Source organism: Rhinolophus hipposideros (genome assembly GCF_964194185.1).
Source record: "Rhinolophus hipposideros genome assembly, chromosome: 20".
NCBI lineage: Eukaryota > Metazoa > Chordata > Mammalia > Chiroptera > Rhinolophidae > Rhinolophus > Rhinolophus hipposideros.
In genome coordinates this window covers 48,624,276-48,639,485 of record NC_138066.1, presented here as the reverse complement: position 1 = coordinate 48,639,485, position 15,210 = coordinate 48,624,276, and the positions used below count along the sequence as shown (strand labels likewise).

Genomic DNA, 15,210 nt, shown 5'->3' with positions numbered 1-15,210 from the left:
GCTTAACAGAAAGGAAACACTGGAGAAGTCGAGTACAATCTCTACAACCGTCTATTGGTGCTGCAAGTCCACGGGGGACGGGAGAGGGGAGCCCAGAGAGACTCACCCAGGAATGTCAGTCGATCACTGAGCATCATGGCCGGCCCCAGGTTGTCAATGAGATCCAAATCGGAAAAGCAGCCACGCTCGCAATAATCCCTGAGGAACCTGCAAGGCCCGCGGAGATGAGAGCAGCAGTCCCAGGCCCACTGCAGCCTCCCAGCGCCCCCAGTGCCCGGGCCGCCAGCACCGGCCGAACCCACCTGTCTGACACCAGCGTGGCAAAAGCAGCATCTTTCGCTCGAATGCTCCACGAGAGGGCAGAGCCCAGGCGATTGTTGCGGACGGCTTTCATGGCTAAAATCTTACAAATGCTGCGAACTTTGCAGGCAGAGAGAAAAGGTACACCTTTCACCTTGCAAATCACTCCATTCCCGAACCCTGCTGGGGTGGGAGCAGCCTTCCACAGCCTCCCCCACAGGCCCCAAATGCAGCTTGGTCAGCAGAACTGGGAACTTGGGTTTATAAATTGTCTCCTGGCTCTGTTAACAGTATGACCCACCCTGACACGACTGGCTTTGTGAGCGGGTTTGATTTCGGGGGTGACAGTAAGACTTTTATTGTTCCCCACAGATCCGCTCCTCCATTATCTGTCCAAGTGCCCAAATCCTATCATCCTTTGGGTCTAGAATGCCAATTGCTTTCACAGACAGCCACAAACAGGCCAGTGCCTCTGGGAAGAATAGCTTAGGTTTATATCGCCCACCAGTGAGAGAAGGGGCAAACTTCCTCACCGCTTCCTCCCCAGGCCCTTCCTGAGCGAGGTACCTCCAGTCCTGCTTTCCCAGAGCCAGCCTTGGCTAGCAACAGCAACCCACTCGGGACAGGTCAACTCAAAGCTGACCCCAGCCTGACCTCTTGGAGTAAGTGTGACAAGTGGGTCGGGATCCTTTTAAAAGGCAACGTGTTCGATTGATTCTAGGACCCAGCGGGTCCCCAGCTCTTTGTCCCTTCCCAGTAATCGTCCTGTTTTTGTTTACTTCTTGGCATCCACCGCCAGGCCTCCTTCCAGTCTGGCTGGCATGGTGTGAGCACAGCGGGTGTGCCAGAAGGGGCGCCTCACCTTGCTCAGTCATCTGCCGCTGCTCGCAAATGCGCAGAACCTTGAGTGCTTTCTGCTCCGTGCTCAGGGGGATCCGCTCAATGTGCAGCTCCAAGGACACTCGGCCCAGCTCAGGGCAGTAGTCAAAGTAGTCCACCCCCAGCTGCCACAGGCTGCAAAGGTCCGAGCAGCACAGCTGTGAGGGCGCTGCTCTGGGGCTCGGCACCCCGAGATGGCTGTTCCCCGGGCCCCCTGGAGCCATAAGAGAACCCAGGAGGAGAGCAGAGTCCAAGTCCAAGCTCCAATGGCACCCGCATGCTGAAGAGCACCCAGCTGTCGCCCCTTGCAGCCTCCCTACCTGTGATGAGCAAACAGCCCCGAGGCATATTCCAGCAGGAGGAACTCTCTCATGTTGGATCCAAAGCTGGAATAAAACCTAACATCAGACCAAGCCTCCTGGCCTGCTCCCTTCAGGGCCCCTTCCGCTGCCCAACCTCCTGTCTAAGCATTCAGTTCACCCTCCCTCAAGGGCCTGGGTGGTGGGGAGAAGAGGGTTGGCGTGGCCACGCACTTACTAGAGGTTGTGCGACTGGAGAAGTTTGCAGTGATCCAGCAGGTCTGTCAGATGGGCCACAAACCACCAGTTACTTAGGGTGAGGCTGTAGGTTCAGACACCAAGGCAAGAAGGAAAGTCAGGGTGAGAAACCATGGCCCACAGGAGTGGGGCATGAGCAGGAACCCCACATCCTTTGCTTAAAAAGAATGGGAGGGATAGTGACGAACCAAACTCTGGGAGCACAGAGAAGTTTCTCTGTGCTATGTGGGGACTAACCAGGGACACCCCAGAAGGGTGTTCAACCCCACAAAGCTGCAGCCAATGATATATTATCTACGCAAAAGATCATATGTGAGATAAAATCCAGGGATCCAATCAGATGCAGAGAACGTGGACACAGAATAATGCACAAGAAAAGGACTAAGAGATTGGTGGTTTCTGATGCTTGATGAAACATGGAATTGAAAGGAACAGCTTCATTTGCATTTGGATTTGTTGTTTCTCATTGCGTAGCTTTTGATTAGTGTACTTTATGAACACAACCATATACATGTGACTTAATTTTAAAAACCAATCGTGTTTAGGTATCTATTAACACTTTGTATAAAGAAATTTTTTGTTCAATTATGTGACTCATAATTTTATTATATATGTAATGTATCACACAATGAAGTTTGTTAAAAGTTGAATTCCAAACCACACTTTTAATCAAAACCAAGAATCATCTGGGGCCACGGTTAAAAACTAAGGGTTCTAGGGCCCTCTAAAGTCTGATTAAGTAAGTTCTTTAGAGATCAATGTTTTAGGCCAACTGTAAACTCTCGCATCATTGGAGGGAGTATTCTGATGCACTTCCTGTCAGTGTGCATGCACCATTTTGAGTTTACATTTTTTTATCTGTTACTTGGTGTAGGCCTTTCTGTGTTTGTGTATAATGCTTGACTATTTTGTAAATCTTAGGAGAGGGAAAATAAACTTTAATGGTTGCTTTCTATAAGGCAAAAATCAACCCCAACTAAAGTGGGTGGAGCAGATAGTTTCCCGGGTGTAATCATTCATTAATGTAAAAAAACTATGCTTTCAGGATATAAAAAGAATAGGGATAGTTTATACTAAACTACTGGATGTTTAAAACTCTGCCTTGATCTCAGGTATACAGATACTCAGATAATCCCATTCCAGGATTCCATCATTATGGAACGAACATCATTTTGAAGATTAGATATATTCCAACTTTATTAATAGCTATACCTCTAACATTCAAAATATTATCTATGCCATTTTTTTAAAATGCCTCTATTTCTATTACCATCCTCGAATACTAAGTTCTATAAATTCATTACGTGCTATACAAAGTACTACCGTGCTCAGATTTTTAAAGTGTACTTCTTTGGTCCAGGTTTTCCTTTAGCTATGGCTTTCGTAATTTTGTAATTCTGCTGTGTCATCCTTGACCTTGTGTTAGACAAGGTCTTGTTTTAGACAAGAGAGTCCCCATAAATATGATCTGTCTTTCTGATAGCCGCCTTAGCAAACCCCAACTCGCTGCATAATGTCGTCTTCACTGCTCTAATCTCCTCACAGGTCCTGTGCGTGTCAGTAGTTTAGAAAGTATTACCACTGGAACCCAAGACTGCCATTTCGGTCACTTACGGCTTTGTGTCCCCTTCACCTATAAAATGGAAGTACTTTTACCTTTTGCCTGCCTGGAATGTTTCAAGAAAAAAGTGGGAAAACAGATATAAATTGCTTTTAAGAATCTTTTGAATAGTGCTCTATAAATATAAAAATCAGTAAATCTGAGCTTGAAGTTAACACAATTTGTCCCCTACTAAACTGCTTACCCAACGACTATGGGTGGACATGCTTGTCCATGGGAGAAGCACCGGAAATTGGTTCAAACCCAGTCCTGCTACTCAGTGACTGGCCAGTTCACTTCTTTAACTTCTGCTTCATTGTCAAGGTGAAGGAATTATGATGGTCAGCACACTGCTTTGAGACTCTGAAGCTATCTTCAGAGATTCAAGTTATAAAAAATTCAAAATAGATGAAATCAGAAATAACCAGTTCAAAGGCAGAATAGAATAGCATATAAAGTGAGCAAGTGTAAACTGAGATGAACACTGAGATGTGAAAACAAGTTGCCTCCTCACACACAGATACACACATCCCACCCCTCCTAGAATAAGTTCCATATCGGGAGTTAGTCAAAAGGGTTGGGTATCTGAGCAGACGGCTGAAGACTGAGCAGGAACCTGCCTAGGCAGACAAGAAGGAACATTCCCAACCTAGAGGGAACAGCCAGTGTGACTCAATCGTGAGCTAGGCAGACGCCGCTCACTCAGGGCCTTGTGATGGGAAGCCACTGGGACAGTGAGCAGGAGTGACATGGGCTGTTCTCTGAGGACAGACAATATAGAGACAGGTGACAGTGGGGCCACGTGTAATGGTTCAGGCTCACAGTAATGGTGGCCGGGCCAGGGAAGTGGCTGTGGAGGGAGTGACAAGTGGCTAGCTGGTGGTGCAGTATGTTTGGAAGTTGAGCGCACGAGGCTTGACTGATAGACAAGTAATGCTTAAGAGCTCAGTCAATAGCACAGACTTTGGCGAAAGGCTTTGGGTCCAAATCCCCAAGGTGCCCCTTGTTAGCTGGCAGTGACTTTACCAGGGCTCTCTTCCGTATTTGTCAGACAGGCATGAAATAATAGCGCCTACCTCAAAATCTTGTTGCAAAATAAACTGAAGTGATCTGTACGAGCTCTCAGCCTGGTCCCGTTAACTACTATCGTCAACATGTCGCACCGACAATGGCCTTAGCCGGAGGGCTGGTCTCCCCGCTACCGCTGTCCTCCATCCTCTTCAGACTGCTTTCTCAAATACCAATGTCATGGCACTGTCCTGCTTTTAAAAAGCTTGAGTGGCTCCCCATTTTGCAAACATCAAAACTATTGAGAATAGTATATTTGGTCATCGATAACCTCCTTTCCTACCTCTCACTTCAACCCACCTCTCACTTTAGCCTTTTGGTTCTACGGAGATATTTGCAGTTCCTTACGCAGGTAATAGGCCAATTTCTTTCCTGCCTGTGCCTTTTCCCACGCTTTCTCTCTGCCTGAAATAACCTCTGCTGCTGTGCTTCACTGACATTTTCATGTCTCAACTTGCTTGTAGCCTCCTTCAAGCTTTTCCTGACTTTTCTATCTAACATAGGGTCCTCTCGTAAGGGGTCCCATAACATCTGGTTTAGATTGTAAATTCCCCACAAGAAAAACTACTGTAATCTCCAAGTTTGCTACAGTGTGAGGCATATAATAAATGCCTAATAAATGTTGAGAGTTACACTTCAAAAACAGATGGGAGGGAGGATGCTGGGTGATGGAAATGACACCTCAGCCTCCCAGAACAGCTGCTGTCACCCAGGTATCCAGCTTCGGTTATGGTGAAGCAGTGGGGAAGTGGCTGTGTCAACTCCAGAGCAGAGGGAGCCACAGTACGCTCCAGTGTGCTCAGTCCCGGAGTGTCCCCCAAAGGGACGCGAGCCTCCAAGGCTGCAGGGCAGTGACCACTGAAGGCGGAGAGGTGACCGAGACTGGACAGAGTGCTGAACATGGCCACCAGGTCTCCTCGCTAGGTTGGGCAGGTTTGAGCTGCAGATTTTGGATCTTCACACCCATATAATGGAGAATGCTGAGAGTTCTAAGATGTCCGATGAAGACTTAATTAACAGCTCTGGAGTAGCATCTTCTGGAGAAGGGAGCACTTCGGAGCTGGAAGACCAGCCACGGTGAAGTCCTGACCCAGAGGAAACACCTGTAATCCTCCAATGGGCTGCTTGTCCTGCACCGGGCTGCTGGCACCCTTACCCAAACCCCTGTATCTTGCTTTCTGGTGGCTCGGCAGCGACCACTGCTTGTTCTCTCCTCTGCCCGGCTCAGCTCTGGCAGCTGTGGACCTTCCGTAAATGGGGCTGCATCCGGCAGCCAAGGTTGTAAGGTAGGCCCAAGTTCTGGTAAGAAGATTCTAGATTACGCACACAGTAAACTGCACCTCTTCTTAGTTTTTGAAAGAAGCCCTATTTCCTCCTACTTCAATACCTCTGGAGGACTTTAAGGGCACCAGGAAGCAGCCCTCTTGCCTAGCTCCCAGGGAAGCACGTGCTGGTTCCTTTCGCCAGAGAGAAAGGAACTGGATTTCAGAGGGCGCTGCAAGCCAGAGGGAAGGAAATGAGCCCCGAGGATTCCGGACTTCTCCTGTCAGTTGTGGGGGTAAGAGGCAAATGCGTGGCCCTTCAGCAGGGGCCGATGGAACAGGCCTTCCTGCTCTGCTTCAGGATCCCTCCTTGCCCTCTCTGCCTCTTCCGGGCTGACAGTTGACGAGCGCTCGTCGGGTGCCCATTTAGGAACCTCCCTTCTAGAGCCATTAGAAAAAATTCCCCTCATTTTCCGTTCACAGGGTAGTCATGAGCCCAGCTGACGTCACACCCCCAGTGGCAAGCCTTCCCTGTACCGTCAGCCTTCTGGCCCATGACCAGACAGATGCTCTCCGCTCCACTGGAAACCAAATTTGGGTCTAAATAGTACAACCCATGAGGAACCCAGTGCTCCCCAGACCCCAGGTCCAATCCTTCCTCATTCCGGAGGGCACATTCCTAAGGCTCTGCTACTCTCTCTGAAGACACTTCAGCCCTTCTTCCAATTCCTAGCATGAGGTCCTGGGACTTGCTTTTCAGCATCTCTTTCAGAATGGAGTAGGCAGTAGCTTCCTGATCAGAAAAACCCAAGCTCCAAGATTTACAGCTAATAGAAATAGCTCAGATCCTCCCCTGCTTGTCAGGGCAGAGATGCCCAGATTGAGGGCTGTGAGCTGACCCTTCCTTCCACGAGACTGGCACGAGGGTGACACTGATTTCTGTGCCATTCATAAAACCACCCCTCTTCACTGGCACTTCTCTTTTTCTTCTACTGTCCCTGAAAAGGAACAGGATGCTTTCCCTTTTTATTATCTTTCCTCCTTGTTCTGCCCAAGTCTGTTTTGTTCCTAATCCAGATGTGGCTTATGAAGGAAGTCCTGGTGGAAATAACCACTGCTGTAACAGTGTGTTTAGGAATGCCTATTATTTCCAGTTATAGGAGGAGACACTCACAAAGCCACAGAATGATGTGTGCATGCCTTTTTAAGTTGTTCTCAACTAACCCCTCCATGCAGATGCCCCCAAACCCATCATCAGCTGAATTCTGGAAGTCATCTTCCAGTTCCAATTAAAGTCCCTATATTTTACAGGTCTGTGAAAAAGACACACAAAATCCACTTTTTATCCCCCACATCTAGCATCATTTTCTTGAAGCCCTGACTTTCTTTTCACCAAAACAGGAAGAGTGGGTAGCAGGTGGGGAAGCCTTCCCATTGCCTAGATCTAAGATTGACCCAGTCGAGCGCAGTGAACCTGATACTTGAGCAAGGCCATCTGCTGCCGTTCCCACCTTCCGCAACTGGGAGTCTGTGGTGCAGCACCCACTTGTCCAGTCAGGAGGGTAAATTCTGACGCACTATATATGGAAATTTCTGGAAAGCGTTCCCTTTGATTCATTATGTTTGACCCTCCCTTTCCCACCTTGCTGAAGGTTCGACATGATGTTGACATCCCCTCCGGGGAGAGGGCTGCTGTAGAATCCCTGCTCTGAACAGACCCAGCCTCAAGTCCCACAGTGTGGGAGCCCTTGGCTCACCGGAGAGGGAGACTGTTGAGAAGTGCGGTTCCTTAAGGTGGCTTCATGCCCATAGGGTTTCAAGAAATAGGCAAGTTGACTTTTTTTGGATTTTAAACATCAAGGTAATTTTCTGCCATGTTATTTTAAGTAAATATGTCTGAAATGGAAATTGTTATAAACATGGTAGTCCGCAAGCCTCAGGGAAGTCTCCAAACTCGTCCAGAGAGAAGCCATTATCTATGTACACGTGGCTGGGAGGGAAGCAGGTCTGCGGGAAGCAGGTTAAGGCAGCAGCAAGAAGGAAAACGGGACTTTCTAGAAAAGACGGTGCTGTTGGTTGCACAACCTGTGAATGTACTTACTGCACCGAATCACACCCCCCAGATGGTCAGGAGGGTGGTGGTACGGCAGGTCTTACCTGCACTCCTTTATCACCTGGTGGATGTCAAACTCGAAGGCCGCCATCAGGATGTTGTCCAGGGGTTCTGGACTGCTCTCACCGCCCAGGAACAGGTCAAGGCTGGACTGTGGAAAGGTGGTGACCCACTCAATGCCCGGGTGGAAGCAGAGACTCAAGGGGGCTGGCAGGGCTGCTGTGTAGGAGAATGGCGATGGGGTCGTTCAAAAAGAGCCAAAGGAAAGCCCCCTCCTGCTCTCTAGGGGGCATTCAACTCAGAGAGGCCATAGGATGGAAATGACCCAGCAGGAGGCAGAGCCCGGGATGTCTAGTCCCCAGCCTGAACCTACAGAGCTGAGACTCACCTGGGCATAGAAGTGCAAATCAATGGGTTTCACTGTGGGATGAGAGTACAGGAGCCGGGTCACTAGGAAATGATACCAGTTACTCATATGCTCCTTCTGCTCCAACAAGGCAGCTTCGTCTCCCAGCATGATCTGAGAAGAGACATTTTCCCTTAGCTCCAGGGGAACGCCTATAACTCTCCTGATCTCACTGGAGCACCTGTTCTGGCAGCTCGCTCCTCCCCTCTCTCCCGTCACCCTGGACAAGTAGGACCAAGGCTCTGCCATCACTAGGCTGGATGCCGCAGCTCCTAAGGGAAGCCGGCTTGGACCCCAACCTGGACTAGTTTCCCACAGACCTTGCAGAGCGACTCCAGGTAAGGACTGGAGGCGAACGTGCCATCCTGGAGGTGCCGCTCACATTCCTCGTGCCAGTGCTGCCACTTCAGCTCCAGCTCTGTTAGTGTCTGCGTGTTACCAGGCTAAGTGGAGAGAAGCAGTGAGACGCCATCACCACACAAACCCCCCACGTTTCATGAACACACCTGCCATGACCCAGCAGAGCAGGGCTGCTCCCACATACACTGAGAATGGGCATTGTCCTCATCAGGTCCCCCAGAATTCGGCACATGCCTACAGAAGTGGGGTTGGCATCGGCTTCCTTGGAGAGCATCTGTCGGGCCTCGTCTAGCCGGCCCTGCAGCACCAAGATGGTCACCTGGAAGGACACCCGAGAGCATGAGCATTCATAGGAGGTCCGGAAGCCGTTCCCTCAATCCACGCATTGGCTTCCTAGCCTTGGGGAAGTGTGATTGTTCCTTCCTTCCAGAGGTAAGCTAGCTCAGCCCGGCACATGGCTTTACAAACATGCTTTAAAAGGACTATGCTTTTCAAACTGACGTTGTAACTCGTTACAACCAACTCATTAAAGTTGGCTGTGACCAACTTTAAAAAAATAAATGACATAGAAAATATCAGATACCTCAAATAAAGTATTGGTTCATAAAAGTTTCAGTTCAAATACATACATATGTATATACACATACCCTTGGAATAAATACAGTCAATCCTCTTTATTCAGATTCCATATTTATAAATTTGCCTACTTGCTAAAAATTCATCTGTAACCCCGAAATCAGTATTTGAGGTCAACATCACTTGTGGACATGAGCAGAGCAGCAAAAAATTAGTCACTTGATGCGCACATTCCCAGCTGAGGTTGAACAAGGCAGCGCTCTTTTTTCCCCCCCTCATTTGTAATTTTAGTTTTATTAGTTTCAGGTGCACAAAACAACATATTATAATAGACATTTAAACCCCTCATGAAGTGGTAACCCACCCCTAAGCTACTACTCCTCTGCCATCTTATATGGCGATTACAAAACCATCAACTATCTTCCCTATGTTGCACTCCACATCCTGTGACCATGTATACCTATATATTTAGTTATAGTTGACATTCAGTATTATTCTACTTCAGCTCTTCAGGTCGGGCCTCTACACCGTCTATGACGTGGTCCCCCGGATAAGTCCAGTGCCCGTCTGGCACCTTACATGATCTTTACAACATTGTTGATTATACTCCCCATACTGTGTTAACTACCAATTTATATATTTTAATGCCTTCACCTTTTTCACCCTGCCCCCAACCCCATTCCCATCTATCACCCTGATAGCTCTAGTACCTATCTGGCACCATATCTAGTTATTACAATATTGTTGACTATATTCCTTATGCTGTAACCTACATCCCCATGACTACTGTATGATAACCAATTTCTACTTAATCCCTTCCCCTTTCACCCATCCTTAACCCCCCTCCCATCTTAAAGAAGTCCCTCGAAGAGTCCTTGTAATACTGGTTTGGTGGTGGCGAACTCCTTCATCTTTTTCTTGTCTGGAAAACTCCTTATCTGTCCTTCAATTCTAAATGAGAGCTTTGCTGGGTAGAGTAATCTTGGTTGTATGTCGTTGCTTTTCATCACTTGGAATATTTCCCGCCACTCCTTTCTTGCCTGCAAAGTTTCTGTTGAGAAATCAGCTGCCAGTCTTATGGGAGCTCCCTTGTAGGTAACTAACTGCTTTCCTCTTGCTGCTTTTAAGATTCTCTCTTTGTCTTTAACCTTTGGAATTTTAATTATGATGTGTCTTGGTGTTGGCCTCTTTGGGTTTATCTTGTTTGGGACTCTGTTCTTCCTGGGCTTGTATGTCCATTTCCTTCACCAGGTTAGGGAAGTTTTCTGTCATTATTTCTTAAAATAGGTTTACAATTCCTTGCTCTCTCTCTTCTCCTTCTGGTACCCCTATGATGCGAACGTTGGTATGCTTAATATTGTCCCAGAGGCCCCTTAAACTCTTCTCAATGTTTTGGATTCTTTCTTTTTGCTGTTCTGGTTGGGTGTTTTCTGCTCCCTCATCTTCTACATGGCTGGTTGGAGCCTCTGCTTCATCTAATCTATTGTTGACTCCCTGTAATATATTCTTCATTTCTGTTATTGTATCCTTTCTTTCTTTTTCTTTTTTAAAATTTTATTGGGTAACTGTGTGTTTTTTTCCAGGACCCATCAGCCCCAAGTCATTGTCCTTCAATCTAGTTGCAGGGGGCGCAGCCCACCATCCCATGCGGGAATTGAACTGGCAACCTTGTTGTTAAGAAGTCACACTCTAATCAACTGAGCTAACTAGCTGCCCAGTATCCTTTATTTCTGACTGTTTTTTTTTTTAATGGTTTCATCTCCATTTTTATGTTTCCTACCGTTCTTCCCTGAAAATAAGACCTAGCCGGACCATCAGCTCTAATGCGTCTTTTGGAGCAAAAATTAATATAAGACCCGGTCTTATATTATAGTAGAATAAGACTGGATCTTATATTAATTATTGCTCCAAAAGACGCATTAGAACTGATGGTCCGGCTAGGTCTTATTTTCGGGGAGACAGGGTATCTCTCTGTTGAAGTTTCCCTGAGATCACAGAGCATTCTTACAACGGAGCAGTGTTTGAAACTCGGTGTATAGATTGCTTATCTCAACTTCACTTAGTTCTTTTTCTGGAGCTTTGTTCTGTTCTTTCATTTAGGACATGTTTCTTTGTCTCCCCATTTAGGCTGCCTCCCTGTGTTTGTTTCTATGTACTAGGTAGGGCTGCTATTCTTCTGGTCTTAGTAGAGTAGCCTTATGTAGTGGGTGTGCCGTGGGGTTCAGTGGTGCAGTCTTTCTGGTCACCTGAGCCACGTGCTCCAGGTGCGTCCCTTGTGTGGGTCGTGTGTGCCCTCCTCCTGTAGTTGAGCCTGGGTTGATAATTGCACATCATTGTGAGGGACTGACCCTCGGGCACACTGGTTGTGAGGACTGGCCTTGACTACAGAGGAAGAGTTGTTGTGCCGGGGCTGATCCAATGGAGCAGAATCTGCCTCAGCAGGGCTCTGGTCCCTGCCCAATCTGCTCCTTGGGTGCGTCGTACTTGGAGGCAGCTGGGTGATGCTCCAGCTCGTTTTGAAGCTGGCCACTGGGGGCGCCAGCCCCAGGACCACCTGGGAGGGGATCTGCTGTAGGTCAAGTTCAGCCACAGCCCGTGCCTCACCTGGGGCCACCCAGCAGGAGCCAGAAAGAAATTCACAGATGGCTGACACCGGTGCTGTGCTTGGAAGCGCCTTGAGAGGCCAAGCCGTGTACTAAGGTCGGCTGCCACTAGTGCCGGCTTAGGGCAGCTCAGCCAGAGGTACAGGATACGCTCAAGCCAGATGCTGCTTGTCTGGGTTCCGCACACCTTTGAGAGACCCTAGGAAAGTCTGCAGCTTGAGCCAAGGCAGGCAGTTTGCACGAAAAAGCCACTGAAAGCAGCCTGCTTGTGCCCAAAAGTGGGGTGGGGCCTTGAATTGCCAGAGCATGGCAAGTGAAGGGTAGAGACTCAGATATGGCAGCTACAGACTGTGTGCAGCCTGTGTCCACATGTGGGGAAGGAGGAGGGCTCAGAAAAGAAACAATGGTCTCCACCAGCTCCCCGGTCCTGGAGAAAGCCGCCTCTCCAGCCCCTGTCCCAAGCCAGACAACTCAGTTCCCCACCATTTGTTCCTGCTGCCTCTGCCCCAGCGCTGGAGCTCAGAGCAAGTGATTCCGTTGGTGGGTAAGTCATGTGGTCCCTTTAACAGGAGTGCCTGGGAGTGCAGTCGCACTGTCTCACTCAGTCACAATCTCTGCTGGTTTTCACAGCCAGAAATGATGGGGACTTCTCTCCCAAGCACTGGAACCCTGGGCTGGGGTGGAGCTGGGACCTCTTGCTCCTCTGGGGGGTGGGGGGGATGCCCACAGCCGAAATATCCCTCCCGATCTTTAATGGTCACACATGGGTGGGGGACCAGCCTATTCCACGTCTCTGCCCTTCCTACCAGTCTGGAGGTGGCTTCTTCTGCACGTCTTTAATTGAAAGGCTTCAGTTGTTTGATTTTAGGCGATTCTCAATAATGGTCGTTTTGTAAATTAGTTGTAATTTTGATGTGGTTGTGAGAGAAGCTCAGCATTTACCTACTCAGCCATCTTGGTTGTCTCCGGCACTCTACTTTCTTGTATCTGTCCTCATACTAAACAAGTGTCTTTTTCGTAATATATTCAGTGCCAAGGTTTGTTGTGGGATTTTTTGCTTTTTTTTTGCTTTTGTTGGGTCCCCAAGCACAGTGCTCTCGTGTTCTCCAGTGTCCCTAACTGCAACGAAGGCTGTGATGTGCCATATGGAAAAAATACGTGTTAGATAAACTTGGTTAAGGCACGCATTATAGTGCTGTTGGCTCTGAGGTCAATGTTAATCAATCATATATTTAAATAAGGTGTCTTTAAAGAGAAACACACATAATTCTATATAATATATATAACATATAATATATTGTTATATGTTGATCAGCTGACAAAAATGTTGGGACCAGAGACTTGAAGGAACCCTGTGTTTCCCCGAGGAGCCACGGTTCAGTAATGACTAACTCAGTGCTCCAGGCGACTTTACAGAACAGAACATAAGTATCACAAATAATGAGAATCAACGGTGTACACACACAAGTATAAAAGCAAAATATACAAAGTAAGTTTTTTTCTTACTGTAAGTCATGCTCAAAACAGTCAAGGCTATATATGCCGGCCAGTTCCCAGTTTCTCTCCTCGCCTAGACTTCCTTCTCTGAATTCCAGACCTGCAGATCCCACTGCTTAGTCAATGCCTCCACTTGGCTCGCGTAGGCTTCTTTAATGTCACATATTTAAAAAAGGAAAGCCCCGGTCACCTCCAGCTCACCAACCTGATTTTCCCACCTTCTTGCATGTTACACACCCACAGCCAATGCATTAGCACATCCCACCAACTGTAGCTTTAAACTGCATCCAGAATCTAATCCCGTCTCACCAACCCCCTGCTTGTCCGAGCCACCACCATCTTTGCCTGGCTGAGTAGCACAGTCTCCAGACTAGCACCTCTGCTTCTGCCCTTGCTCTGTTCTCAGTAGAGCCTTTGAATACCTAAGTCAATCATGATGCTCAACTCTCCAACGTTCCCCTCACCCCAACCGACTCAGGAATGAAACGGGAACTCTTTTTACTATATCTATCAACTAATATACACATTCACGTCCTTTAACTAATTTAATCATAACAGCCCTCTGGGTAGGTGTTATTATCTCCATTGTACAGACGAGGAAAGTGAAGGCTGCGCAGGCACCCACTCACGATCTCACAGCTAGCAGGAAGTAGAGCTGCGATGCGAAGCCGAGCAGTCTGACACCACAGACCGTGTTCTGACCATCTGCTGCACTGCTGCTCTGAAAGCTAGTCTTTACGACCGCCCAGGAGTTCCTCTACGATCTGGCCCTGCATCTCTCTGCCCTTAACTCCCCAGCTCTCTCCTGCTCACGCTGCTCCTGGCTCACTAGCCTCCTTGGCATTCCTCATCCTATTTTGCCTTTAGGAGATGGCATCTGCCGGCCTCGCTGTCTGGAATGCTGCTTCTCCCTTCATCTGCACATCCCCTCCTCATCGCCTTCAGGTCTCTACTTGTGGGTCACCTCATGAGTGAGGCCTTTCCCGACCCCCGCCGCCTCTAACACTCCCAGTTCCCTCCCTCTATTTCTCTCCATAGCACTTCACTATTAGATATGCTACATATTTTACTTGTTTCTGTATTCATTTCCTATCTCCTTATGCAGGATGTAAGTTCCATAAGTAAGGACAGGTATCTTAGCTCACTTTCGTCATGGGTGTTTCCTCAGTGTCTTGCAAACAGTAGCACTCAATAAATACTCAGTAAATGAACCAGAGACTCAAAATCTGGGCCCAATACTTCCTAAGCAAAGGCTCTCCCTCAAATAATCACAGACTCAAAGAGCCAGGCCAAGTGCACACAGGCTCAGTATGCAACCCTCAGGCCTGCTTGTGAGCACTGGGGAAAACAGAATATGAAGTGGAAGGCAGGGCAGTCCAACCTGCACAGGGTCCTTACCAATTTCCAGAAGCTCTCGTGTTTGCTTGGATTCTCACTGCCCAGAACATCTGCTGACAAACTGTCCACCTCGCACACATGCAGTCGGACCCAGTCAAGGAGGTGAAGGAGGAGAGGGCCGGCTGGGAGGAGAGAGACTCGTCACACACAAAAACCCAGCTTCCTGGGCAACAAATCCCACTTTCCCACAGTACAGACAGAATGTAGGGCAGACAAGCTATGTAGGAAGTGGTTTGTCCCTTTTAAGTGAGCACACATGGTCCTGAATGAAGGGCTGGACTAGCAATGGACTTTTATGGACTACTTCCTCTGTGCCAAGCAGCAACACCCTTCACTGAATCTTAGAAAGGGCTGAACATGAGGCCCAGACCTCACCACTCCTCCCACCTCCAGAGTCTTCCTGACTGCGCAATATTCAGTAGCTATGTAAGTAATGGTCGTTTAGGGACTGGTACTGACTAGGTACTAGGTATGCAACAATGATCAGAACAGTGACAGCCCTCAAAATCTACTGGCAGCAGGCATACAAACAATGAATTGTAATTTCAAGTTGCTCAGTAGTTTAGCAGGAGAACGAATAAAAAGCTATGA

General features: G+C 48.1%; 1 protein-coding gene across 2 annotated transcripts in view; it reads right to left on the bottom strand.

Moving 5' to 3' along the window:
* The window catches only part of NUP85 (nucleoporin 85), a 29,004-nt gene that overhangs the window by 2,685 nt on the left and 11,109 nt on the right, over positions 1-15,210 (bottom strand). For both annotated transcript variants that reach the window (XM_081027199.1, XM_081027200.1), the window contains 10 exons: positions 14,620-14,741; positions 8,730-8,864; positions 8,506-8,628; positions 8,168-8,299; positions 7,824-7,930; positions 1,717-1,800; positions 1,500-1,565; positions 1,163-1,314; positions 303-420; positions 107-207 (listed from right to left, as the gene is read on the bottom strand). In XM_081027199.1, coding sequence (XP_080883325.1) covers positions 107-207; positions 303-420; positions 1,163-1,314; positions 1,500-1,565; positions 1,717-1,800; positions 7,824-7,930; positions 8,168-8,299; positions 8,506-8,628; positions 8,730-8,864; positions 14,620-14,741 — 1,140 coding nt within the window. The remainder of the gene's footprint in view (positions 1-106; positions 208-302; positions 421-1,162; positions 1,315-1,499; positions 1,566-1,716; positions 1,801-7,823; positions 7,931-8,167; positions 8,300-8,505; positions 8,629-8,729; positions 8,865-14,619; positions 14,742-15,210) is intronic.